Source organism: Rhinolophus sinicus, linkage group LG13, assembly GCF_036562045.2.
Source record: "Rhinolophus sinicus isolate RSC01 linkage group LG13, ASM3656204v1, whole genome shotgun sequence".
NCBI classification, from domain to species: Eukaryota; Metazoa; Chordata; class Mammalia; order Chiroptera; family Rhinolophidae; genus Rhinolophus; species Rhinolophus sinicus.
This window is the reverse complement of record NC_133762.1, coordinates 37,801,356-37,827,818: the sequence shown is the minus strand read 5'-3', so window position 1 is coordinate 37,827,818 and position 26,463 is coordinate 37,801,356. Positions and strand designations below refer to the sequence as shown.

At 47.6% G+C, this 26,463-nt stretch overlaps 1 protein-coding gene and 1 long non-coding RNA gene across 2 annotated transcripts; both read left to right on the top strand.

Moving 5' to 3' along the window:
• The first annotated feature begins 5,638 nt into the window (after positions 1-5,638).
• On the top strand, positions 5,639-18,574 carry LOC109436992 (vomeromodulin). Its single transcript, XM_019715875.2, has 12 exons — positions 5,639-5,947; positions 8,008-8,265; positions 10,778-11,261; positions 11,584-11,685; positions 13,000-13,155; positions 14,088-14,166; positions 14,525-14,582; positions 15,332-15,402; positions 16,701-16,838; positions 17,711-17,833; positions 18,142-18,209; positions 18,535-18,574. The coding sequence occupies exons 2-12, from the start codon at positions 8,022-8,024 to the stop codon at positions 18,572-18,574; spliced, it is 1,563 nt and encodes a 520-aa protein (XP_019571434.2). The 5' UTR covers positions 5,639-5,947; positions 8,008-8,021.
• Positions 18,575-20,200: 1,626 nt separating this feature from the next.
• On the top strand, positions 20,201-22,621 carry LOC141568305 (uncharacterized). Its single transcript, XR_012491429.1, has 3 exons — positions 20,201-20,261; positions 21,020-21,099; positions 22,367-22,621. It is a non-coding gene; the product is annotated as an uncharacterized LOC141568305 (long non-coding RNA).
• The last annotated feature ends 3,842 nt before the right edge of the window (positions 22,622-26,463 follow it).

The following is a 26,463-nucleotide window of genomic DNA, read 5'->3' as shown; positions in this document are numbered from 1 at the left end:
GTGCATTTTTATTATTCTTAAACCTCTCCAAGACACTTGGGATCTTCCAAGGAAGAAGTAGGGTATCAATCAGAGACCTCAGCCTGGTAGCCCTCTGTCCTCCACACTCAGCCTACACCTGAGTATTGCAAACCTGTACAGTGTTTTCAAAAACATTTTAATGAATTGAAAACATTTAAAAATCAAATGGGTTTTAATCAAAACCTAGGGTTTCTGATTGTATTAGCTTGCTAGGACTGAAGTAACAAAGTACCATAAACTGAGTGGCTTAAGCAACAGAAATGTATTATGTCATAGTTCTGGTTAAAGAAGTCTGAGATCAAGGAATCTTGAAAATTATGCATAGTCTTTGAAATACAGATGATACTGTCCTACTCTAAAGATTTCCCAAAGAAATAATCAGAATGCAGACAAAGAAACACTGGTGACCACAGCATTGGTTTTATAGTGAAAACCTGGGAACAACCAAAAAGGCTAACAATAGAGAATTTTTATTTTTTACACAATTTCTTAGTGAGAAATATCACACAGCCATTAGTATCGTGCTGTTATAGAGCATTTGGTGACAAACAAAAATGCTCACAAAACAAATCAGAATACAAAATCATGTAGAATATGATCCCAGATAGACGGGATAAGTTACTCAAATGTGGCCCTGTCACAATGACGGATGTAAGATGACAAACGAGTTCTATTTCCTTCTTAATATCTTTCTGCTAAATAGCTTTTCCAAACTTTTGATGGTGAACATGACTGACTTCTACCATTGGGGGGAAAATGTTTCCATTCATTCAAAAAAAATATGTATCTAGCACCTACTGTGTGCCACGTGAGCAAAAGAAAGCAATAATGGTTTCTGCCCTCATTAAGTATCTGAGGGAAAATGATAGCAAACAAATCAGCCAACAAAATAATACGAATTCCACGAAAAGCCAAATTCCACTAAAGGCCAAGGAAAAAAATCAGAGAGAAGACTGGGAAAGGGACAAATACAAAGGAAGCCTGATTTAGACGAGGTGCTAGGGAGAGCCTCTCACAGAAGACGATAGTTGAGCTGAGACCTGCAGAAGAGTGAGTCAGGCAAAACATGGAGGAAAGAAATGCAGGTACAGAGAACAGAATGTGCAAAGGTCCTGAGGTGAGAACAAGGTCGGTATACCCAAGAAACTAAAAGAAAGTCAGTTCAGCTAAAGAAATTAGCAAGAAGTGTTGGGAATGAAGACAGAGAGATAGGCAGGAGTCAAACCACAGAGAGCCTCACAGGCCAGGATGAAAACAAACGTGTTATTCTGTGTGCAATGGGGAATCTTGAGTATAAGCGAGAGAGTGATGTGATCTGAATTACGTCATAAAATTTTAAGAGAAAAGAGACTGTGCCAGAGCTACAAAGCTACAGAGCCCCAGAGCTTTGGGGGATGGGCAGGATCCAACATCTGCTTTATCAGGGGAAGTCAGGGAATTTATCCCTGAGGTGTCCAAACTGACCAGCCCAAGGGAGCCAAACCTCTGCCCAATGCCATTCTGGAAAGGGGTAGAGACAGGAGAAAGGAGGCCTAAAGATGGAGGGAACTCCCTGCCTCATGTGTGGTTGTCACTTTACACACTCAGAAACTCTGTCTTATAGATTCTCATAACCCCCATAAAAAGAAGCAGGCAAGAGACTGTTAGCCTATTTGAAAGACAAAGAAACTGAGGCTCAGAGGAATTGGCCTTTCCTTTCATGCATTCATTCACTTGTTCAATGTTTACGGCACAGTAAGTGGAGACCAGGAAGTATGTGCCCTAGCCCTTGACATTCTCACCGAGAAGTTGAAGAAGAAGACAAATGGCACGTCCCAGGTCACGGCTTCACGCACATCTGGGCTAGAAACCCAGCCCTGCCACGTTTGTATGGGAGCAACTTAACCGCTCTGAGCCACAGTTTCTTCACCTCTACTTGGGGATGTGGGTGACGATGTTTATGCTGCCACTGACGACGATGATGATCGGTTGTCATAAGGGTGAAAGGCATTTTCTGAGTGCTTATTAGCAGGGGTTTTGTAGTTGTGGCCACAGCCTTATGACTCCAGGTTCAGTATGATTTCCATGACATGACCCTTCTCTCCATCTCAGGCAAAGTGAGTTCTCCTCCATGTGAAACTCAAGCTGCCTGAATCAATACGCAAATGCCACCACAGTCACCCTGGCAGCCACACATGGAGCCCTTTGTTGTAGTTCCAGAAGACGACGCCCACTGGCAGCAACGTGCAGCTACTGGAGGAAAAAGTAGGCGAAGGGGCTCCAAGGGAAAGCAACAAAAACAGGTGCCCACCAGCCACCTGCCACTCTGGGAATGAATGAAAAGCTCCTCTTGGCACAGACATGCTCCACGTTGATGTACAAAGCAGAGACCACAGGCCAAACAAACACTGGACGTAGACATCCATGGGCCAATTGGGTGGAAAAGGAACAGAGCTGAAACACACAAATACGCAAACGTTGTTAAACACTTAGCCTTTGAAAGCTCTTATGCATTTGTGACAAGGCCTGTTCGTATGTATAGTTATAGGAAAATGTGTCAAAATTCTATCTCCCCCGTGGAAACTAAAAACTTCAGAGTGAGGTTAAAATGACTCTATATCTGTGTGGGGGCAGAGCCCCAGAAAGTAGTTTCCAGGCTCTCAGCCTCACATAGACAGGTGCTGGCTCAGGTAGTAAATGGCCATCAACTGTGATTGCATGGCCATCAGCTGTGGCTAGTTGGCCATCAGCTGTAACCAGTGAGCCGTTGGGCACCAATATAACTGCTGTGGCTACGCTAACAGCAAATGGGGGCTAGCAAGAAGATGGTGGCTGGGCTAGAAAGAGCGGATTGCAGAAAGGCGGATGCCGCCAGCGAGAATATACTAGTATGACTCCCCCATCTATGGCTCCGTGGGTGTTCCTTTTTGGCCCCACCATATCCTGCGTTCTTGTATGGGGAGCGGGAGCAGAGACCCCGCAGGCCGCCCCGCCCGACAAATGGCGCAGCGAGCAGGGTCTCCCGCACGACAATCTGCTTTCCTTCTGGTACAAGCCAAGGTAAAGGATCCATTTTGGGTAAAGAAACATCACCCAAAACTACATATTTTCTTGTAAACCAGGTGTAAATAATTGCCAAAATCTAGGTACACAGTATTGATAGGGAAATGGCATAAAATCTGAGAGAAAGGTGGAAAACACTGAAACACCGGATGAAATAGGAAGTAATGGTGATGGTGATGATGATGGTAAATTATGGACTACTCACATATGCCAAAAATATGCTGATTGCTTGACACATTCCATCCCATTTAATCGTCATGTAACCCTATGATACATACAATATGATCCCCACTTTATGGATGAGGAAACTAAGACACGAAAAACATGGGTAATGTCACATGGCCACAAACTGAATGAACCAGGATTCACACCCACGTCTGTCTGGACCAAAACCCCGAGCTCAGACACTATCCCTTCTCTTAAAACACTGATTCTTCACCTTTGATAAAACACAAGGCTCACTGGAATTTTGTGAAAGATATGCACCTAAGTAATGAAAATTAACCCATATTTTACATACAACTCCAGAGCATGAAGGCACAGATTTGCTGCAGGAGGTCCATATGAACTCCCATTACTGGCAAAGATCTGAGATTGGTTACACCAGCCAAGGAAACAGAGGCAGGAGTGCTGAACATGACAGCTGAGTTCCAGAAAACTAGATAGACACAGACAAGCATATACACAAATAAAAGTACAAATGTGTACACGCGTGTGTGTATGTCACTAAAGAAACACCCATGAAAGGGCAAAATCCTGGTGTTTCCGTCACCAGGATACCCACGGGGGCTAATGTGACATCTTCACACAGAGGCCATTAGGAATCATGACCTGCCTTATCACCGGCAACTGTGATCCCAGCCGAGCCTTGGCCAGCCTTCAAAGGGCCCTCTCTTTCAAGAGTAGGCAGGTGAAATCACTTAGGGCATGAGAACATGCTAGCCATATTGCTCAGCCTGCTAAGCCACCCTCTGAGAAACCGCCTGTGTGGGTCCTGGATTAACAGAATTCAATGGCCGCCCCACCTCCTGAAGTTGAAGGAAAGAGACAGACAAAAAACCCGGAAGCTGGAAGGGGCCATCAAAGTCTGCATCCCGGATATGCCCCTTCCCTATTTTCCAGTTAGGTTCGTTCTTTGGGTCCAGAGAAACCATTAGCGGCACTTAAATCAAGGTCCACATCCACTAATGGGTATCACAATTTCACCTAAACAATGACTTAATTTTCTTCAAATGTCCAAGAAAAACAAGGCCCAAGAAAACTGGGTTTGTCTTCGACTTATCACCATGTGTAAAACTCTCAGTTCAGCCCTCAGAGAAAAGGTCAACTGTCATTTATTCCATGCATCTGACATGGCAGCAAAGCCCTTTGGCAGCTGGAACTATACTTGAGTTCACAGCATGAGAACCGCACTGGGGTTGGAGAGGGCCAGGCAGCTTACATTCTGAGCCTCCTGAAGGCAGGGTCCCACCAAATCTCCCCCATGTCAGGTGAGCAAAGGCAGACATGACCACCCTCTTAGTAAAAATCATCTCCTGCTCCCACACTCCTGCTTTGTAAAGCTGTGAGAACACCACACAGCAAGATCATGACAGGCGTATAAAATCATAAGCCTTCCAGTGCTAGGAACTGAACAGATGACTTCAGAATATCCTGGTCTTAAATAGGGGGAAAGCCTGAGGCCCAGAGAATAGGCTCTAGAATTTGGGGAGTCATTCTATAAGTAACAGCTGAGAGAAAATCTGGCATAGAGATTGAAATTTCTAAAATATAAATTGAAAAATGGCGCACATATGAAACCAAGTCTCATTCCACAGGCAATCAGGAATAAGAAAGAGGGCTGAGCACACTTTCTAACAACCATGATTAAAAGCCCCAGGCCTGGGGTCGGCCCGGAGGCTCAGGCTGTTAGAGCTCCATGATCCTAACTCCAAAGCCTCCCGATTCGATTCCCACATGGACCAGTGGGCTCTCAACAACAAGGTTGCCAGTTCGATTCCTCGAGTCCCACAAGGGATGGTGCGCTGTGGCCCCTGCAACTAGCAACAGAAACTGAACCTGGAGCTGAGCTGCGCCCTCCACAACTAAGATTGAAAGAACAACAACTTGACTTGGAAAAAAGTCCTGGAAGTACACACTGTTCTCCAATAATGTCCTGTTCCCCTTCCCCAATAAACTATTTTTAGAAACAAAAAACAAAACAAAACAAAAAACCCAGGCCTGCATTCGTGCTCTCACCCACATGACACTGTACTTTGCAATCCTCCTGCAGCCATCACTTGACTCCTGAATCTGTGCATGTTTGGATACTTCACCTCACACGCATCTGATATAAAATGTCACTTCACAGAGAGAACATCCCTAAACTCCTGTCCAAAGGGACTCCATGCTTCTCCCTCACCCCACCTTAGTGTTACTCATCAGTGCAGAGTGCCCACTATGAACAGGGCACAGCGCTGGCACCTTAAAGGGCTCTCAGAGGCTTGGCACCTGCAGCCTCACAGATCCCGCTCCTCTGCCATTCACAGCACTCACATGGCTCAAAGATAACAGGCCTGTACAGGTTTAAGATACGAAGGGGACAGACACGTGCCCTGGCTGCCCCTGTGGAAAATCCCAGGCACCCTGAACGTCTCTCAGAAATCAGACACTGAACAAATGTCACAGCCGTTAGCAGGTGTGGATCTTGGACACGAGCCTGTCTCACACCACCCTTATCAGCACACTTGAACGCGTCCCTTCAGGTCTCATCACTTTCCTCAGAGACACTGGTCTATAAAAGTGGGGCGCAGCTTGCCCTCGGTCAGTTCCGAGGAAGAGCAGGAGGAGAGACAGCTTCCGAAAACATTCGCCCATCAACACCGACCCATCGACACTGCGCAAGGTAAGAACTCGCTGAAGCAAACTCACAAAAGAACAGGTCGAAATGCGGAGCTCAAAACAGGCATAGGACGGTTCATCAAAGGACGAAAAACTAGGGTTTTGCCTTTAGAATCGCTTCAGACATGCACTGCCCCTGCTGAAACGCACAGCACGCTGCCGAGCACGATAAGTGTGACAATCGCCAGTTACGCAACAGCTTTTATTAATAGGAAACGAACATTTGTAGCTGGGATTCTCCAAGGGCCCCAACAAGATAATGTCTAACGATATTGCCATCAAATCAGTCACAGGCACAGAGGCACAGAGAGCACATTAGTTTTCCTCACAGGACACTTACATGTCACCTGAGACACTAAATGCAATTTCTCACAGATGAGGGTAACAGAAGAAAAATAATGGAAATGTGATGATTTTCTCTTCATAAAGCCTAATGTATTCAGTTTATTTAATGTGAGGAATTGTCCTTGGTTTCCGATTACGTTCCTCCCAACATTTCCGCAATGGTGGCTCTTCTCATGGTCTTGGTAAATGGCAGGCAGGTGATGTGGACAGTGCCCACCGACCCATGGCAAGTACAAAGGCCGACAAGCCTGCTTTTATAAAACTTGTCTGGGGAAGATGGGCAAACAGAGAGGAACTCCAGGGTCCACTTGCTTCACTGAGGGAAAATGCCCTAAGACACAAAGCTCCATGTTACCCAAAATGTTAGAGACAGAAAGACTTAGAGAATCGTGAAAAGGGAGGAACCTGACACCAGAAAAGGAAGTGATCTCCACTGAGTCACACAGCTGAGCTCAGAGTCAAAGGGGGCCTTCCTGCCCGGGTGTGAACCCAGCTCTCTGCCTGCTTGCTGGGGCTGAGGCTCCCCAGCTGCAAAGAGGGCTAATAATACTATGTAGGCCTGGATCTGCCGGGAGGAGTGGATGAGAGGTCGCACAGGGTAGTACACTAACCAGTATGAATACTGACCAGTGCTCCAGAAGTAGCCATGGAAGGAAACTTCCCGACTCACAGAAGTAGAGCTGAGACTTACACAACTTACACAATCACATCAGCTATGGCTGCTCAGCCGCAGCCAAAGGAAGAGGCCATATGGCCTCTCTGGTCAGGTGGACCAGCCAGTGCACTGCACACGGAAGGGGCCACAGAACAGGGTGACCTGGTCAACTCAATCATTGACTCCACACACAGGGTGTCTGCTTTACGCCGACTATTAATACAGTAGTGAAAACGATCGATGCCGATTGGACCAGGCCAGCGCTCTCCCGGAACCTGAGAACGGGCCTAAAAGGACAGAGTAGCCCTGAGACTGTCACGCCACAGGGAGATGATTCTGACCTCTCCACACTGACCTAAAATGCCAGGCGGCCCAATGACCAAAGGGGTGGAGGATGCCAGGCCTGAGCCTGGGTGATCAGGTGGTAGTCCTGACCAGGCAAAACTACTAGCGGGGGGGCTCAACAATGGGCACAGATGAACACCACTGCAGCTCTGTACCCCGAGTTTCTCCCCCTGAACAATGAGGACCCATAGGCCTTTCCTCCCAGGGTTGTGCAGAACTTAAAGCAGCTGATATACTCCACAAAGGGACGGGCACGGGGTAAGCTCACGCCAACAAGGACATTGCTATATATAATCTGGCCGGAAGCAGGCAGAGACCTTGACCACCACAGGACACGTAACACTGGTAGTTGGATCGTTCAAACCTCTCCGATTCCCCAGATGGTGACTCACACCGCTCCAAGGCTGTTGAGTCAGGAATTCTGGCAGGCAGGTGGGACCCTACAGGTAAGGCCGACAGCCAGGGTTTGGCCTGCACTCAAAGGTGCCACCAGCCCACAGACACCTTTATGCAAAGGTGAAACACAGGACCTTCCTCCAGACCTTGACTACCATGCTCTGTAACCTTGTCTCATGAATACACTATGCAGACCAGAATACCTACAATGAGAATGGCACCCTCCTACAAACCTAGGATCTTGTATGTACATCCAATACAGACCTACTGGCAGCCCTATGGTCCATTCGAAACGTGGTATCTGACGAAGCCTTCCTTTGCAGATATTGGTGCCGAGATGCGAACCCTCTGGGCCCTGGCCTCCATACTGGCCCTCCAGGTGGAAGCGCTTACCCTGCTGAGCCCTCCTCCAGTGCTGCAACAACTTCCTGTCGGTAATCTACCAGTCAGACGCAGAAATGTCTACAACTATCCAACAGTTCGAAGAGCCGCCCGTACCGCAGAAAACCGACCTCAGCCTCAAAAGCGCGAGTGTTACCCTATGGCAAGATATTTCATGTCTGGTGACAAACTCCGTGACTGTAAGTAAGAACTGTTTCACCTGTACACCTCTGACTTCCCACCTCCTCACACTTGCTTCTCATTGCCAAAGCCAAGGCTAGATATGCTTTCTGAACAAGTGGTCTCAAAGAGGAGTTGGTATTGGCATCACCTCGGGAGCTAGTTAACAAACCAGCTGCCGGGGCCCCTCTCCCACACATTCCAGTGCAGCAGGACCACAAAGCACCGGAAAACCTGGTCTCTAGTAACAGCGAAGACGATGCTGAGGCTGCTTGTCCACAGATCACACGTTGGGGACGCTGGTCAAAGCAACCCCGCAGAAGGGAGCTCGCGGGTCCAGCAACCTCTCTGGTTACTTGCCTTTTAGGTGTCTCTTATCACATGTCCACTGTGCCAGGACACCTCACAGCATCTCACTTTAGGCACCCGTGGGTGTCTGGGCCCCGAGCTCATCCCAGACAACCACGGGTGCTTAAAGCATCAACCTGGTGGACCAGGAGCCACAGAATAATAAACCCAAGTCCACCTCTAAACCTCTTGATCACATTCGGGCTGTCCAAGCTTCCTTCTCAGTCCTTCCTCAGTCTCAGCTTCCTCTTTAAGATGTGGAATTCTGTCCTCCACCATCTCCCAGGCCTAAGGGCAGAGGAGTCAGGTTTTCTAAGTCTTGGCAGAGAAGTGACTCCCTATGGGGAACAAAAAGGGAACAGACCCATCAGCAAACAAACACCAGCAGGGAGGGCCTCAGAGCTCCCCTTAAAGTCATTCTGCAGCCATGGCCTAGGTCTGCCTCCAGGATGACAGGACAGGTGACAGAGGGTGACTCGGCGCCTGGCTAGTGACCATACTGCCCAGCCCCACAGCACACCCACCATGTTTAACCTCTTCTGGAACACGTGTTCCACTCTTCTAACCATCCCGCCTTATTACAAAACACTTCAAATATACAGAAAAGTTCAGACACTGGTACTACAGCAAGCTGCGTACCCATCAAGCAGTGATTTGGTGGTGGTGGCAGTTTATTTAAAAACTGAAAAGATATCTACAGCAAACACCTTTGCACCGAACATCTAGAATAAAAACTAATACCCTGCCATGGGGCTGAAGGCGCCTAGACTCCTACGGGGCTGCATATCCCTTCCCCTTCCTCTCTGCCTCCCCTCCAGAGGACGCCTCTGGCCTGAGTATTTCTCCCTTGCCATTTATTTCTATTTTATGCCATATGGCTACTCTTTTCTAACAGGTGGCCTGCTTACATTATCTCTCATACTTCTGTGTTTCATCCACATTGTAATGGGAAGTGTTTGTCCATTTGTTTTCACTGTGATAGTCAACCTGATGAATCCTGCACGATTTCCACGTCTATCAATGTTCTGTCTGCCCAGCTGTGTGCTACTCTGAGCAGTGCTGACTAAACACTCTTGTGCGGGTCTCCAGGCTCACATGTGCAACGGATTCTCTAGGGCATAAGCCAGGGAGGGGGGTGCGTCCTCACCGCCCTACACAGGCAAAGGCTCCCAGCGCACAGAGTCCTGGGCATGGGAAGAAGCAGCAAAGCTCCAAAAGTCGTGACTCAACAGGGGCTGGAACTAGTGGACTTTTCCTCCTGCTGCTCTACTGGGCCAGGATGTTGTCCACGGTCCAATTCACTTCTCGGCTGAGGCAGCCAAGGCGGACCACCATCCACAGGTGACAGCTCCTCTTCTGAGCTCCTTCCTCAGGACGTCAAGAGCGCCATGATAGCATAGGACCCTGTGACGGCACAGGTCTGCTACCTGGCCCTTCAGCCTCCTTCCCGCCCCCACCCTATCTTCTGGGGTCCCACTTCTCCAGACTTGCTTCTCTCCAGTGTGGGGTAAGGCCCCGCTGAGCACCTCCTGTACCCTGATGATAACAACGCTGCAGGAGCATGAGAGCTGGTGTAGTTCTAGTAGAGGCCACTTGTCAAAGGTGGCAGGTCCTCCCAAGCACCCACGAGGGGAAAATGAGGCCAGAGAAAGGAAGGGATTTGCACAGAATCAAACGGACGGAGAACAGGAAAGTCCACATATGTCTGCTCCTCCACCATATCCAGCAGCTGCCTTCTGTCCTACTCTGCACTTAAAACGCCAATCACTTTCTTCATCGTGACCAATGAGCCATGCTGCAGACCCTGTCACGCACCCCTGGATAGGTGCAGAGGCTCAGACTCAGTCTTCAAAGGGCACGGTCTAGATTATATTATATTCTCGGCTACTGGGCTCAAAAGCTAACCAAGGTCCTTTCATTCCATGCCCAAGTCATATACTCAAAATCAGACTGGTCTCAGGTGGGTGTGAATAAGGGTTAACTCTTAACAGGGGGCAGGTATATTTCTGTAAAGCCAGGCTGTCTTCAGCGTTGACAAAAGCAGGGATTCCTATTTTCAGGAGGCACGATAAACAGTGCCTATTGGCCCCACAATTCCATGGGGCCGGCTCTCCAGCTGGGAAGGCTCCCCTGGCTGGACCAGCTGGGCAGCTACCCAAGGAACGTGTCTCTTGTACTTTTCAGATCTAAATGCCACCGTGCCCCCGCAGATCGAGAAGATGCTAATGTGTGCGGAGGTGGATCTGGCCGGTTTGCTTGGGACAGTGCTGGAGACAGTGACCGACTTGGACCTGCTGTCTTTGTTAGACATCACTTCCTCCCTCGATATCCTCGGCGGTGGTGGCCTTGGTGGTATCCTGGGCAAGGGGAGTAGCAGCAAGTCCTCAAATTCCCCACAGTCGCCACTCTCAGAAGCCACTGGTGTCACTAACCTGCTACCCCAGGCCCAAGGGATCCTGAACAGCATAACACCCAACGATGGACAGGGCCCTGACGACAACGCTTCTCGTGGCTCCAGTCTCCTCCAGCCCCTGAGCGCCGTGGGCAACAAAGTCGGCGAGCTCATAGAGTCCACCAAGGGCGTGCTGGAGAGTGTGGTGCCAGCTGGCATCACGGATGGGCTCTTAGGTGGGCTGGGAAATATTGATCTGAAAGATCTCCTGATAGGGTAAGTGCTTCCTGACCCTAAGGTATGGCATCCGAGAAAGCTGCTGCTTGGGGAGCGCCAAAGTTCAACCTCCCACAATCGCATGCAAAGGGACCACCATGTTTTCACAAAGCAGTATTCCAGCTCTGTGCTGAAACTCTGCCCTTTCGGGGGAAATAGGAACAAGACTTCTTGAGTTTAAAGAACTGGGCGGGTAAGGGGACTGGGGAGTCCAGGAGATGGATGGGTTGGTAGATTGGTAATTGGCTGCTTCAAAGGCATCTCTCTGCTGCCCAGGCTGATTCCTTGAGCCAGGACTAACCTGGATGCTGTCACTTTGCAGATTAGAGGTTCAAAAAGCAACTGTGGAGAACATGAAGTTGACCATGACCGGTGATGGGATCCTCGTCCAAGCCACGACTACCGCCTTCGTAGCTGGAAAAGGGTGAGCCTGTCTCCAAATCAGTCACCTGTGTGGGCCTGGACCAGGCCCTTAATATCCAGTGACCAGTGCCAGGCAGAGACAAGACAGAGTAAGGCAGGATGTGTCAGGATGGGTAAATTAGGCAGCAGGCACAGATGCCCTTCTCCCCCAGCCCAGAGGAGCAGGCGGGACAATGACCCACCCACAAGGCATGTGAGCAAAGCCAGAAAGCCAGATTCCATGAAATATGCACATTATACACATGGCCCGTGGAGAGAGAAACCACACAGAATGCATCTTGTACTGTCAGCACTGGTGTTACGGGAAATGAACCTTCCCAATAAACTGGACCCTCCAAGGAGAATCATCCCACTCTTTACAAACACTGTCCTGGGCAGTGGGGGGAGGCAGAGATGAGTAACTACCCTAAGGAAGCCACAAATTTAAGCACGCATGCATGCACACGTTCATTCATCCACCTGACAGGTAGTTAGTGATCTGTACCAGATGCCTCGCTGGGCACAGAGGCAGGACGAAAGGTGGTCCCCGTCCTCAGGGAGAGTCAACAGCCAGGGAGGAACAGGCTAACACTATAGCCCAGGGCACACGGAAGCCATGGGAGGGGCAGGAGTCCACACTGGGGAGAAGAACACTTCTTGCACTAACACACACAGCACGGATACCCCATGACCAAGCTCCCCCAGGGGCTTCACTCAGTGAATGCCCTGAAGCCTCCTGACAGCCTCATCAGGAGGGCAGTCCTGTTCACAACTGGGAAATCAGATGAGACTAGCAAACCAGTTATAAGCCTTACTCAGAGTCACACAGCTGAAAATGGCAGGGATAGGACTTGAATCCAGGCATTTTGCCTCCAGAGCCCATGTTTGTGACCACTACAATTAGCAGCGTCACAAACAGACTTTGTCTTCTGCAGAACATCCACCCTTAACAAGGCCATGCTCTGGAAAACGGTGGGTTTTCTTATGCTATCTCACCCACAAAAGAAAGCTGGAGGTCCTGGGCACAAAAGTGAACCTGTAATGGGCATCTAGTTCTTGTCGGCCTGGTGCCACCAACAAAAGACAAGTTCCTCTGAAGCCTGGTCAGGAGAGTGAGTTTCCAATGTGTATGGAATTCCTCCCTCCCGTGAGCCAGGCTCTGAATCCTGTGTCCAGGGCACCACCAACCTTGGGCATGCTCACTGGAAAGCACCACACTTTCCCTCTCTCCATAACCTGGACAATTACCTGAGGCTGACTCACAAAGTACCTATCGCATTGGCTGAGCAACTTCTTGCAGCCAGGTCTGGTCTCACCTGTATCTTGCTCTCCACAGCCTGCTAGGAGCTGTACTCAGCATACTGGGATTTCAAGTGAATTCGGATGTGACTCTGAAAATTGGAATTTCCACAAACAACGCCCAATGCGTCAACCTCCAAGTCCAGGACAGGGACATCAGGGTCAAGGAAGTGAACCTCCTTTTGGTGAAGGCGTACGTGAGACCATTCTTCTCGCTTTCTGCATCAGCTTGCCTGTGTGCCAGGATGTCCCCACTGGTACACAGGGATACCCTCAGAGATGAGCGCAGCCAACCCAGTGGTCTGAATGATCAAGAAACTGAGGCCCAGAGAGGGGTCTCTGCTTGGGAACGGCCCAGTGTGTTTCAGAACAGCCTTCCTTCACCTGTCTGCATGCTGCCCGATAAGCATACTTTTGTACTTTGACCTAGTTTTTGGTATATGCAATACCAAAAAAATTGGATCAAAATTCAAAAGATACAAAAAGCCATAGAGTGAGTCTCCCTCCCACCCATGTACACCAGCTGGCTAATTAGCCCTGGAAGCAACCAATGAATCCAGACCCTTCGGTTGGTTTCTAGAGATATTACTTGCATATGCATATGCAAATTTGCAGGTACGAATACACATCCAGAAACGGGCAGATATATGTACTCTTGTCTGCAGTCCTATTATTTCACATAGAAAACATTGCTTGGAATCTGTTGCATCAGTATGTAAATAGCTTCTTCTTATTTTAATTCTGCCCAATACTGCATTATGATGATGTAGTACAATTTTTTAATAGTCCTTATCGAAGAATAATATTTTGTCCAATTATTAACTTTTGTGCCCTACTTCAATTAGGAAGGTCCTAGACTAGTCTGATCACCAAAGTGCACGGTATCCGAAGGGTAAATTCCTCCGTGGGGGATTGCTGGGTCAGATGTCTGCATTAGTCATTTTCCCAGGTATCCTTGCATCTTCCTTAATGACTAAAACTGAAGGTGAAAGGTCTCAGGTGTTTACAAAATTTGAGCTGCAGGACATACTGAAGCTGTATCGTCAATGGATGGGTTATTGTCAATGTCTGGGCAAAATCCGGAAATGCAAGGATAACACGGCTCTCCACACGATTCTTTCCCAGGGTCACAGATGCTTTGCCTGTCTCTCTGCCCTTAGATGACATCGTTTCTGAAGTGTTGACGGTTGACATGAATGAGAATGTAAGTCACGGGAAGGCGAGGGAGGGGGGTTGCACCACCACAGAAGTCTATGTCATTGGGGGAGGAGAGGAAGAAGGCCTTTCCTCAGATAGGGCCTGACGCTGGGAGAGACCTGGGAGGGAGACTTCAGCCTTCAGAAGTAGGAACCTAGGGGAAGCAGCAGCCCCTCTGAGCCAAAAGACACCAGCAGCAGGATAGGAGAATGCCTCAGGCAGGCGGGAGGGAGAAGAGGAGTTCTGCCAAGAAGAAGGCCGGGAAATAGGACCGGGGGAAGGGAAGGAGCACAGGGAAGGAGAAGAGGAGGTGGATGACCCTGCTGCCATTTCCTCCGCAAAGCTAACTCGTGCTTAATTCACAGATAAAAAAATCAAAATCATGTGACATTGATTTCAGCGATTTCAACGAATGCAAGAGCTGTGAGTACAAACACCTGCCCCCTTGGGGGCTGCCCAGGTCAATGGAGGGAGATAGTTATGCCTCCTTTGGGACCCCGCTGGGTGACACACAGAAGAGGATGGGGCTGTGAGCTGCAACACCGTGAACCTCCAAGTGCCCAACAAACTCCCCTCGCCACACTCAGGGCAGAAAATGTGCCAACTCACCTGCCTCTCCAAATCGCTGTGACTCATTATGCAGGACCTCATAGGACAAAGCCCCTTAGGAGTTCGGTGGTAGCTCCCAGTGCCAACTGTTTTACCAAGTGCACACGTGTGTGGAGCCTGAGCAAGGAGCAGTCCCAGGTCCTCTCATCAGGGAGGCGGACAAGCAGAAATTCCCTCCAATGTCCCCAAACATATCCGGGAGACAGGGATGATAGGCCTTGGTGGGACAGCCCCCATGAGGGCCAGAGCAGGAGCTTGGTGACATCTGCCAAGTCCCAGAGTAGAAGAAACAGAGCCTGGCCAGCAAGGCTTTTCCTACCTCTGGACGTTTTGGCACATCAGGGACAGAGCTGAGTCCTCATGTCACCTTCCTCCTAGCAGCCTCGTCACAGATGCATGAAAAGGAGCCAGTGTGGCACCAGCTTTCTGCCTGGGACGGAGGGAAAGGGAGGGGCCGCACTGGTCCTCCCTCTGGAGGGCAGAGCAGGCAGAGAACCCAGGCACAACACCCATTGGGAGTCTGTAGGGATCGCTTCATGCTCTCCCTCTCTTCTCACCTGCAGCTACTGGCTTGTTCACGTACCATATCAAAAGTTTCCGGACATCTGCACAAGGTCTTTCCATCCTCTACTGCGTAAGTGCTCATTATTCTTATGATAAAATTCTGTAGGAAGCCCGAGAACCTCCCCGAACTCACAAAATAGACTCAATAACATGACAAACCAGCCTTCCTCCCTTCTCAGATCCCAAGGCTGGGGTGACTCTCCCAGGCTTCCACCCCAACACCTGAGCACCTGCCATGTTTTCCCTTCCATTTAAGTCCAATGTACAATGCCTGAGAGGCTTTCCAACAATGACAACCACTTTTTGACCAGTAGGATGTGGCCAACACAGGTCTAGACATTCGATGGATAATATGCAAGAAAATAAACAGGACTAACTCACTCCTCCCATCCATCCCAGCCACCAGGGAATGCAAAACGTAGGCTACGATGAGTACTGAAGAAATGGAAGGTTTTTGGACCCACTTAATGAGTCCCACTTGTGGGAATCCATCTGCACAAACCTCCTAAGTGCACGTATATTTAAGGACAAAGAAATACAGGTATTAACACTGAGAGAAGGGAGGGGGAAAAAGGAAGGAACAAAAAGAAAATAACTCACCCACGTACGAGATCATTAGAAATTTTTCAAAAATTGTAATGGCATACAGAAATGCTTATGAAAGTACTGTTGATTTTTTAAAGTAAAACAAAAATGATATTAGGTATGCCAACAAAAAAGGAGAAATATCAGTGTGGCCAGTGATGAGCGTGAAAAACAAACAGCAGGAGACCTCCCTAGCCTCTGTGGGTAGTCGCGGGGTTTGTGGAGACTGGAGAGCAGAAGCCCCTTGTGAAGGAGGAAGCACTGCTGCTTCTTCCTCTGATTAGCCGCCATCCTGTGAGGCTCAGGCCCCAGTCCTCTGATTTTTCAAGAGAAGCCACAAATCCTCATTTTTCAGGGGAATCCCCCAACTTAAGTGTTGCTTCAAGTAAGGTGTGTATGTGTATGCATTTGTGTATACAAATGAACTCATAGTTCCCACCTTTTTAAACACGTTCTCCCAACCTGGAAGGACCTCCTGGTCAAGCTCAAGGGCCATCTTGTCCATGAAACCTTTTCATAGATATTCTGGCCTCCATTGAATAATTGCTCTTCCTTCACATGCGTTTTCCCCTCTGCTTATAAAATTCAAACTCCACATGGCAGGAAATTTGAAAAGTTCAGAGAAATATGAATCCCTCTTCCCTTCTTCGTATGTCACGTCATCCACAGCAGCGCTCACACGGGGCCACCTCAGTCCGCAGCGTGTCAGCCGGGCCTCCAAAGGCACTGAAATCGATGTTAGCATCACATGCTGACAGGATTTTTCTATTTTTCTCCCCCTAGGCCTTTTTTAAGGAAGCAGTCCCGATGCCTGGAAGTCCCCTTCCTCCAATTCCTAAAAATGCCAACGTTTCCATAACTCTATCCCGCACAATGGTCAGGGCAGTCGTCATTCACAGCGCCAAGCAGAGCTCCATCCAGGTAAGCGTCCTCCGCGTGGGCCCCGGGACCACGCTCCTCTGTGCTTTAGCCTAGTCTGTCAACCTCGAAGTGTGGCAGGCGGAAATGCAAGTGGGTCCCAGACCATTCTTCCGGAGACAAATGTGAGGAAACGGGAAACACATTTTCCTTTAATGATCATGTGAGTAGGTCTGTGTTTACATCGGGGAAAGCAGAGAACAAGAGCATCGGAGGACAAGTGTCTTCTGACTGCCTTCTAGGTGCCAGGTACAAGCCAGTTGTCTTTGCATAATTAATGACATTTCATCCTCACAACAGATGTGGGAAGTAGGGATTCTTATTCCCATTTTACAGATAACCAAAGGGAGACAAGCAACTTACCAACAGTCACACAGCATGAGCAAGGGACTGGGTTTTTCTACTGTGAGGTATTCATTTGTTCCCAGTGGTAGCAGTATAGTAGCAGGAGTTATAAAAAAATAATAATCACTGAGTACTTTCTATGTGCCAGGCTCTGGGTTGAGCAATGTACAATGTTTCCTTAACAGAGTCTTCCAAAATGATTAATCATGTACAGAGCTGTCTGCCACTAGAGCATAGAAAGAAATGGGCTTTAAACTGGATGAGAATAGAAAAGTAAAAGTTTACCTGTTATGTGCACCACTGTTCTTCGGAGCAAGGAAATGAGATAAACAGCAAGGTCTGGAATTAGACCTTGTCTGTGTGGTTCTATCAGCCATGCCAGCACCCAGCTAGGGGAACAGCCCATACTGCAGGATCAAGAAATATATGAATAAATGAATTGACTGATGTGTGGATATCTCATAATGCAACATGCTGCAGTCCTTCATCCTCTCCTCTCCACATTCTAAACGATGATTTCTTTATAATAGATGAATGACCTGGGTACACAATTCGCCAGAATAGTCTACTCCAGCCAGCCGGACAACAAAGTCCAAAACACTTATTGGGTTAACGTGACTAAGGATGGTGAGAGCTTTGCCACAGGACAAACGGTGAGATCTGAGTAACAAATAAATCAGGGTTTAGTTGGGAGGAGGAACTAGTAGGATCAAAGGTTACATGGGGAAAAGCGTGTTCGATAAGGGGGAGCTACTACCACAACACTGAGGGACGAAGTCCTGGGTGACCCTAAGACAAGGGTAACCAACCAGGCCGGTGGGCTCAGCCGTCAGGGGAAAATAGATAAACAGGGTGTCTAGCTCTGACCTGTGACCTCGTTGGTCATATCGCACTCTGAGATGTGTACTGAGTAGCCTGGTTAAGGTATTGTTTTTAACTCGTTTGTTTTATATTACTGCAGAATCTAATCGTCTCCTATACGTGCAAGATTTTAAAAGGCAAACTGAAAGTAGACGTCAAGATTGAGAGGTACTGTCTGCACTACAAACTCCTCTTGACAGCTGTCAGTATAGGAAGTAATACCTAGAACCCAATTAAGTCACATGAGAAGATAATGAACAAAGGCCCTTGGGAAATACTTGGATAATTACAGGGAACTCAGAACAAAGTTTTACTTACATACTGCATTCACCTTAACTTTGCTCTTTCTCAGCAGAGCCTACTTCTAAAATGCCTTTGACATTTTATAAGTGACTTTAACAAGTAACTGAGCTAATACGTAAACTCTATTTTAGAATTAGTTAATATTTTTTTATTTGAAAGTAATTTTTCCTTGTACTTTCTTTCCTGACAGCTTTGAACACAGCATGACACCCCCTGACACTGTAAGTTGATTAGATTTTCAAAAATATTTATTTATGATATGCGAGAAATTATTTTAAACCGAAACACTCAGCGACACAGTGACTCTGGAAAGGAAAAGGTCACACAGGCTAGACTAGATCACAGACGCAATGTGGAATAGACCTGCAAGTGCCAAGCCTAGGCCCTCCTGGGGAACTCCTAAAATCAGCTCCCCAAGCCCATGGCTGCAGTCCCACACTCAGTCAATAACCTGAATGAAGGCCTGAAGTCTGTGTTTTCCTAATGCCATGGCTGATTCTGATGGACCAGGAAGTCTTGGGGACCAGGAAGGGTAAAAAGATGATCCAGACTCTAATCTTGCCTCAGCTCATGGGAGTTGCTCAACTACATACCCAGTCTCCCACGGCCTCACCTTCCCCATCAGAGGTTTTCAACCCACATTCTACGGAGCTAGCACCTGGGTCACCAGAGGAGAGCCTGGGAGATAGGGAAGTGGGGAGGGGGAGGGTAGCACGCAGGGACCTGGCTCTAGGCACAGAGCTGGAAACTCACAGAAGGGTCACCAACCAGCCCCACATTGAACCTGTGACATTGCACATGCTCATACCTTCATCCTGCAGACATTTAGTGAGTACCCCGTGTGCCCGGCTCTAAAAATATAACTCCCTGACTCCAGGAGTAACCCTCTAGTTTAAGTGGAAAGACAGAGATTAAAACAATAAATAAGGTAAATCGTTAAGAGATTGATTGACACGTTGGTGGGGGCAGACGATGGGCAGCCAGAGGTGAACCACCTCATGACTATGGATGAACTGTCTGTGTCCCATTTGTCGGCCCTGAGATAAGGGAGAGTCAGTCAAGAGGCAGAACGTGGGAGTCACTGCAAACCGAGAGTTCCTTCAGCTCATCTTTACCAGGGAGCTCTGGGACATGCCAGGCTCTGTGCAGCGGAAGGAACACAGAAGGCCAGGTCTCTGACCTCCTGTAACTACCTACCTGACAGGGACACTGACACGTATGCAAACAGCTGACAACTGAAGAAGACAGAGTAGAGGAGGACCAACTGGGAGGCAGAGTGGGTTCATGAGAAAACGTTGCCTGCACTCAGCCTCGAAGGAGGAGCAGGAGTTTCCCGCAGACCCAAAGTGTGCACCAGGTGGAAGGGACAGATGTGAGGAGGGTAGTCGGCGGCATGGAATCAGAGGCCTGATGACGGGAGGAATGCAAAGGAAGGAAGGAAAGAGCACCGGCAGGGAGGAGCACGTCAAGGAGGAACGTGGATGGGACACCACGGAGGAAGCATTCAGCAACATCAACCCCCCCCCCCCATTACTGAATTTAGTGTTGTCCTGACACCGCTGCGTAGCTGTGCCTACAACACTGTCTGAAACGTAACAAGTACCCAATAAACCTTTGTTGGGAGCCACCTAAGGAACTCAAACCTGCTGAAGGCCCTTTGAAAATCTCCAAAGAATCAGAGGCCTGAGAGATAGGCTGAGATCCACCTCCCTATATAACCTTGTCCATTAACAGACTTCTTCCATTAGCAAAAAACCCACATATCCAGAGGCACCCATGACTGCTTCCCCTGATGTGAGGACTGGCTGGGGGACTAGGAGATATACTGATGAAAATGTTCCTCCCATCTCTTCCAGATTGATGAGGCGCAAGAGCTGATGTCTGCAGTTATGAAGAAATTCCTGTCTAACATTATCGGTATGTGGCCTTAGTAATGTGAACACCTAGAAGAGCCAGTGTCGCAAGACACGTACAGGGTGTGAAGCCACACTGCAGAATGTGTCATGGCAGCGAGCACAGTGTCACTGTCTGGATCAAGGAACCACTTCTTTGTTTTCAGAGAGGGACTTCAGCATCTTGAGATGGCAAAACCTGAAAACCAAGTCAAAATGTCTGTTCTACAGGTCCAAATGAAATCCAGCCCCGTAGGTATTTTTAGAACAAGGGCATCATGCCACTTAGAGGAGAGACGGACCACGGTCACCTAGTCATGCAGATACCTAGGGAAATTCAAAAGCCTGAGGTCATAACCCTTAGGACCATCAAGAGATGACAGTGCCAAACGCCATCTTTACATATCTATGATGAACTCTAATGGGGTTCCATATTGTGCAAATGGTACCAAAACAGCAGAGCCTACTTCTTCTGGTTTTAATGGAGTGAGGGCAGACACAAGCATATGTCTTGGTATCGATTCTTTGTGCACAGAATATCCACCAGGTTTCCAGTTAGTTCTGGGGTCTCTTCTGATCCTTGCAAACTCACCCTCACACACACACAAAAGACTGAGAGAGACAATGCCTTAACTCAAGTATCTCCACTGAATGGGCAGAGGGAGTCTCTCCTAGAGCTATACGCTGCCCCAGAGATCCCTCCAGTTGACTGTAGCTAACACAACCCAGCCCTGTCATTGTTTCCTTCAACTTGTATCATAAGATGACCCTTTTTCATTTCAGAATTTTTCAATCAAGTGAATATTCCACCGGGAATAACCTCAAGTTCTCTAAATAATGCCGAAGTTAAACTGATTAAATCGGTAAGAGAGAAATACAAATATTTCCCTTTGCACTAAACCCACTCTGCACTTCGATCTTCAGAGTACTCAATGGGGCCAGCTCCCTGGCTCCCGGCGGCCCTAACAGCTCCATCCCATGTCCCAACTCTTTCCTAGGCAGACACACTACCTACTGTTCCTTTCATCACCATACAAGTCCTAACACTGAGACACTCTTGGTCATATATAACCAAATAATCTGACTACTGTCCCCAGGAGGACTCTCAGCCTTCTTTAAATATGCCTCAATCATTTCTTTGGAACCATCTCCACTCTAAGTGCCTGACTCATCCACAGTATCGCTTTATGTCTGCTGGAACCTCTCATCCTCTGCCACCCTGACTCAAATATCCCCCTTCTTTCCGTCTACCTAACCGATACCCAAAGGAAATGTGAAGGAGAACTTGCTTCCTGATAAACGGTTAAAAGGATGGGATTTTTATTTTAATCTGTCACCAGGAAAATGATGAGGATGAAACTAGGGATGATGAATGAAACAGTAAAGAAGTTTAAAATCTCTATCACCCTTAAATGGCCCATTCTTGAGAAACATGCTTAATAAGTATATTTGACCAGGCAAATATCAGCTTCCTTCATGTTGGCTCAAACCACAGAAGCTGTACGTTCCCATTTTTACTTAGCCCCAAATCTCTCTATCTGTGGCCAGATCAAGTACTAGAGCGGAGAGTGTGATAAAATCAGCATTTCATTCAGTGTTGGTTTTCTACCTCCTGCTCTTACTCTCATAGCTCTGAGTGACCTTGGACAGGTCACTTAGCCTCCCCAAGTCAGCCTGAGTCAAGAGATTGGATCAGATGAATGCCACCTGTCTTTCAGCAACAGGTGATAGAAAGCATAACACAACTGGATTAGGAAGCAACAACAAAATTGTATGGAGGTACTGAACATCCAGACAAGGTGTTAGGCTCGGCAGTGGCTTGATTCAAGGCCCAACGATGACACCAGAATCCATCTCTTGCCTCTACACTTCTAGGTGGGATCTACTTTGGCTCTACATGGAGGCCCCAATCACTAGGAGCTTCACCGTCCCTTTCTTTCTGGAACTGCTCAAATGACAATCACCCAGGAATAGCCCCTGGGGCTCCCACTGGCCTGACTTGGTCCATGTCCCCATCCTTGATGCAAGCGCTCTGGTCAGGGTCATGGAGTGCACTGGCTGGCTCTGTCTGTGCCTGCTGCCAGCTTATGTACTTAGGAGTGTAATGAGTTGTGTTTTATCTCCCCACAGAATGACCTTCGGGCAGAAAACTAAACCCAGCACACATGATGCCGGAGAACTTTCAGGATGAAAGCACTCCGAAGCTTCTCTGAAAAAATATTGAGCCAAGGACATCCTTATGATTAAGGAGCCAAGTAGAATAGTGTTTTGAACATGCCAACTGTCCTTTGGAATTTCACCAACGTTACTCTGAATTAACAAAAGCACGAAAAGCGAGACTATGGACTTTTGGCATTCTGTAATCATCTCTTTAATAATGAACCTATTTTCATGCAGCAAATGACTCAGTTGTCTTCAATTCCTACAAATAAGAGTTTGGTCATATGTTCATGACTAATAAGAGCACTACATATTAGATACAAAAATTAGTGATATGAATGATGAGGCAACAAAACCCAAGATTAATTTATCTAGTGCACTAAGGGACAATCATGACAATGATTAAGACTTCCCTTCCCATATCTCTGCCCTCCCCTCTCCGACTCCAAATGATTTCTTATCCTAAAGGCCCAACATGAAAATCACAAGGGGCTAGAATCCAACATCCCCATCATCACATTAAACACCGAGAGGCACTGGCCAGTGCTAAAAGCTGGATGGAACAGAGCGGGTCAGAGCCTGGTGGTACCATAAACGCTGTGCCCCTGTCTCAGGATTATGCTCAGTGCACGAAGCAATACACAAAACAACACATATTGTACAATTCAGCTTATATAAAATATTGAGAATAGCTAAATCCATAGAAACAGAATACCATACAAAGCGGTGATTGTCAGGAGTACGGAGGAGAAATTGCGTAATAGGTATGGGGTGTTGTTCAGAGTGATGGAAGGAAATGTTTTGGAACAAGGTAGATGTGGTGCTGCTGGCACAATATTCTGGATGCACTAAATGCCACTACATCCGTTCCATTGACAATCGTTAAGGACCATGGTTTATGTTATGTAAATTTCACCTTCATTTGAAAAACAAAACTCCTTCCAACCAACAGTAGCAACAAGTATAACTAGCACCCGGATATCGGTTTCTGATACCACTCTTCATAAAAGTAATCAGAACTCTGTGGGAAAATGGATAATTCTAAAGCTGGAGAGGAAATAGAAAAGATCCATAGAGCATCTCATAGTTACTGAAAATAACTGGTTCAGAGTTTGCTAAGGGGTTCTGGGAGGTGGCACGGCAGTCTTGAAATATGTAGAGGAGGGGTTTTTTCTCTCTAGCAGTTCCCGTTTTCCCCTGGCCCCTCAGAGAGGTATTGTGAATTCAGTGTTCAGTGACTCAGAGAAGGGAGGTTCCTCAGAACATGGAGAAAGAGCCCCAGTTTCAAAAGTCCAGGCCCTGAGGGGATGGGTGTAGAAAGGACACATGGAAAATCTGCACACATGGGAAAAGTTCCCTCATCGAGAGGGAGGAAGGAAGCAGGAAAAAGAAGTGTTGGGGTCCATAAGAAAGGGGGAACCGGGGCTGGCCTGGCGGCTCAGGTGGTTGGAGCTCCGAGCTCCTAACTCTGAAGGCTGCCAGTTCGATTCCCACATGGGCCAGTGGGCTCTCAACCACAAGGTTGCCAGTTCAATTCCTGGAGTCCCACAAGGGATGGTGGGCTCCGCCCTCTGCAACTAAAGATTGAACACGACACCTTGAGCTGAGCTGCCGCTGAGCTCCCGGATGGCTCAGTTGGTTGGAGCGCGTCCTCTCAACCACAAGGTTGCTGGTTCAACTCCCGCAAGGGATGGTGGGCTGTGACCCCTGCAACTCGAAAGCAGCAACTGGACCTGGAGCTGAGCTGCGCCCTCCACAACTAAGACTGAAAGGACAACAACTTGACTTGGAAAAAAGGCCTGGAAGTACACACTTTTCCCCAATTAAGTCCTGTTCCCCTTCCCCAATAAAACAAAATAAAAAGTGCACATGTGTGTAGAGCCTGAGCAAGGAGCAGTCCCAGGTCCTCTCACCAGGGAGGCGGAGAAGTAGAAATTCCCTCCAATGTCCCCAAACATATTCGGGAGACAGCGATGATAGGCCTTGGTGGGACAGCCACCGTGAGGGCCAGAGCAGGAGATTGGTGACATCTGCCAAGTCCCACAGTAGAAGAAACAGAGCCTGGCCAGCAAGCCTTTTCCTACCCCTGGAGGCTTTGATTATTAAAAAACCATTAAAAGAATAGGATTTTTATTTAAATTTGTCACCAAGAAAATAGTAAATGATGAGGGTAGAAATAGGGAAGATGTATGAGAGAATAAAGCAGTTTAAAATCTCTATTACCCTTAGATGTTTTATTCATGATAAACATGCTTAATTAATGTATCTGATGAGGAAAATTTCAACATCCTCCATGTTGGCTCAAACCTCAGAAGCTGTACATTCCCATTCGTACTTAACCCACAAATGTCCCTGTATCTGTGGCCAGATCAATTACTCGACTGGAGAGTGTGACAAAATCAGCATTTGATTCAGTGTTGGTTTTCTACCTCCTGCTTTTACACTCCATAGGTCTGAGAGGCCTTGGACATGTCACTTCGCCTCCATAGTGAGACTTCAAGTGAAGAGACTGGCTCAGAGGAATGCCATCTGTCTTTCAGCTGCAAGTGACAAAAAGCACAATACAAACTGGTTTAAGCAGGTACAATAAAATTGTATGTACTGAACTCCAGAGATGGCGTTAGCTTCAGTACGGGCTTGATTTAAGGCCTAAGTGATGACACCAGAATCCATCTCTTGCCTCTACACTTCTGGGTGGGATCTACTTTGGCTCTATATGGAGGCCCCAATCACTAGGAGCTTCACCATCCATTTCTTTCTAAAACTGCGCAAATGACAATCACCCAGGAATAGCCCCTGGGGCTCCCACTGGCCTGACTTGGTCCACGTCCCCATCCTTGATGCAAGCGCTCTGGTCAGGGTCATGGAGTGCACTGGCTGGCTCGGTCTGTGCCTGCTGCCAGCTTATGTACTTAAGAGTGTAATGAGTTGGCTTTTCCTGTAATCAGCCTCACGTGACCTCTGAAAATGATTCTCCATTCACTTGACCCAGAAAATCCCTCAAAATCATACAAACCAAGAGTTTCAAATCTTCACGTTCACTTTGAGAACACTCATGAAACTGCCCTGGCCATCAAGGGTATGCATATCTGAAAAGCCACCAAGTATCTGAAGGATGTGACTTTACAGAAGCGTTGTGTACCCTTCCGTCGTTACAAAGGTGGCGTTGTTGGGTGTGCCCAGGACAACCAGTAGCGCTGGACACGGGGTTGGTGGCCCAAAAAGAGTGCTGATTTTTGCTGTATATATTTAAAAATGCAGAGAGTGATTCTGAACTTAAGGGTTTACATGTAGACTTTGGTCATTGAGCACATTCAGGGGAACAAAGCTCCCAGGAAGTGGCACAGAAGTTACAGAGCTCACGGGCAGATTAACGCATTAGGAGCTCTCCTGCCACAGGGAGGCGATCCTCACTAAAAAATAGCCGATTGTTCCTAAAGCAGAAAAGGAGGCTACACAGAAGAAAAAGATATCCCAGAACAAACGGAAGAAACAAAAACTTATGGCCCAAGAGTAAATTTAGCATAAAATAAATGCTAACAAAGGTGAAAACAGAAAAAAAGAGTGTAATTAGTTGTGTTTTATCTCCCCACAAAATGACCTTCAGGCAGCAAATTAAACCCAGCACACGTGATGCCAGAGAACTTTAAGGATGAAAGCCCTCCGAAGCGTCTCTAAAAAATAATGAGCCAAGGACATCCTCATGATTAAGGAGCCAAGTAGAATAGTGTTCTGAACATGCCAACTGTCCTTTGGAATTTCACCAACGTTATTTTGAATTAACAAAAGCATGAAAAGAGAGACTACGGACTTTTGGCATTCTGTAATCATCTCTTTAATAATGAACCTATTTTCATGCAGCAAATGACTCAGTTGTCTTCAATTCCTACCAAGAGGAGTTTGGTCGTATTTTTATGACTAGCAAAAGCACTACATATTAGGGACATAAAAATTAATAATATGAAAGATGAGGCAACAAACCCAGGATTAATTTATCTAGTGCACTAAGGGACAATCATGACGATACTTAAGACTTCCCTTCCCATATCTCTGCCCTCCCCTCTCCA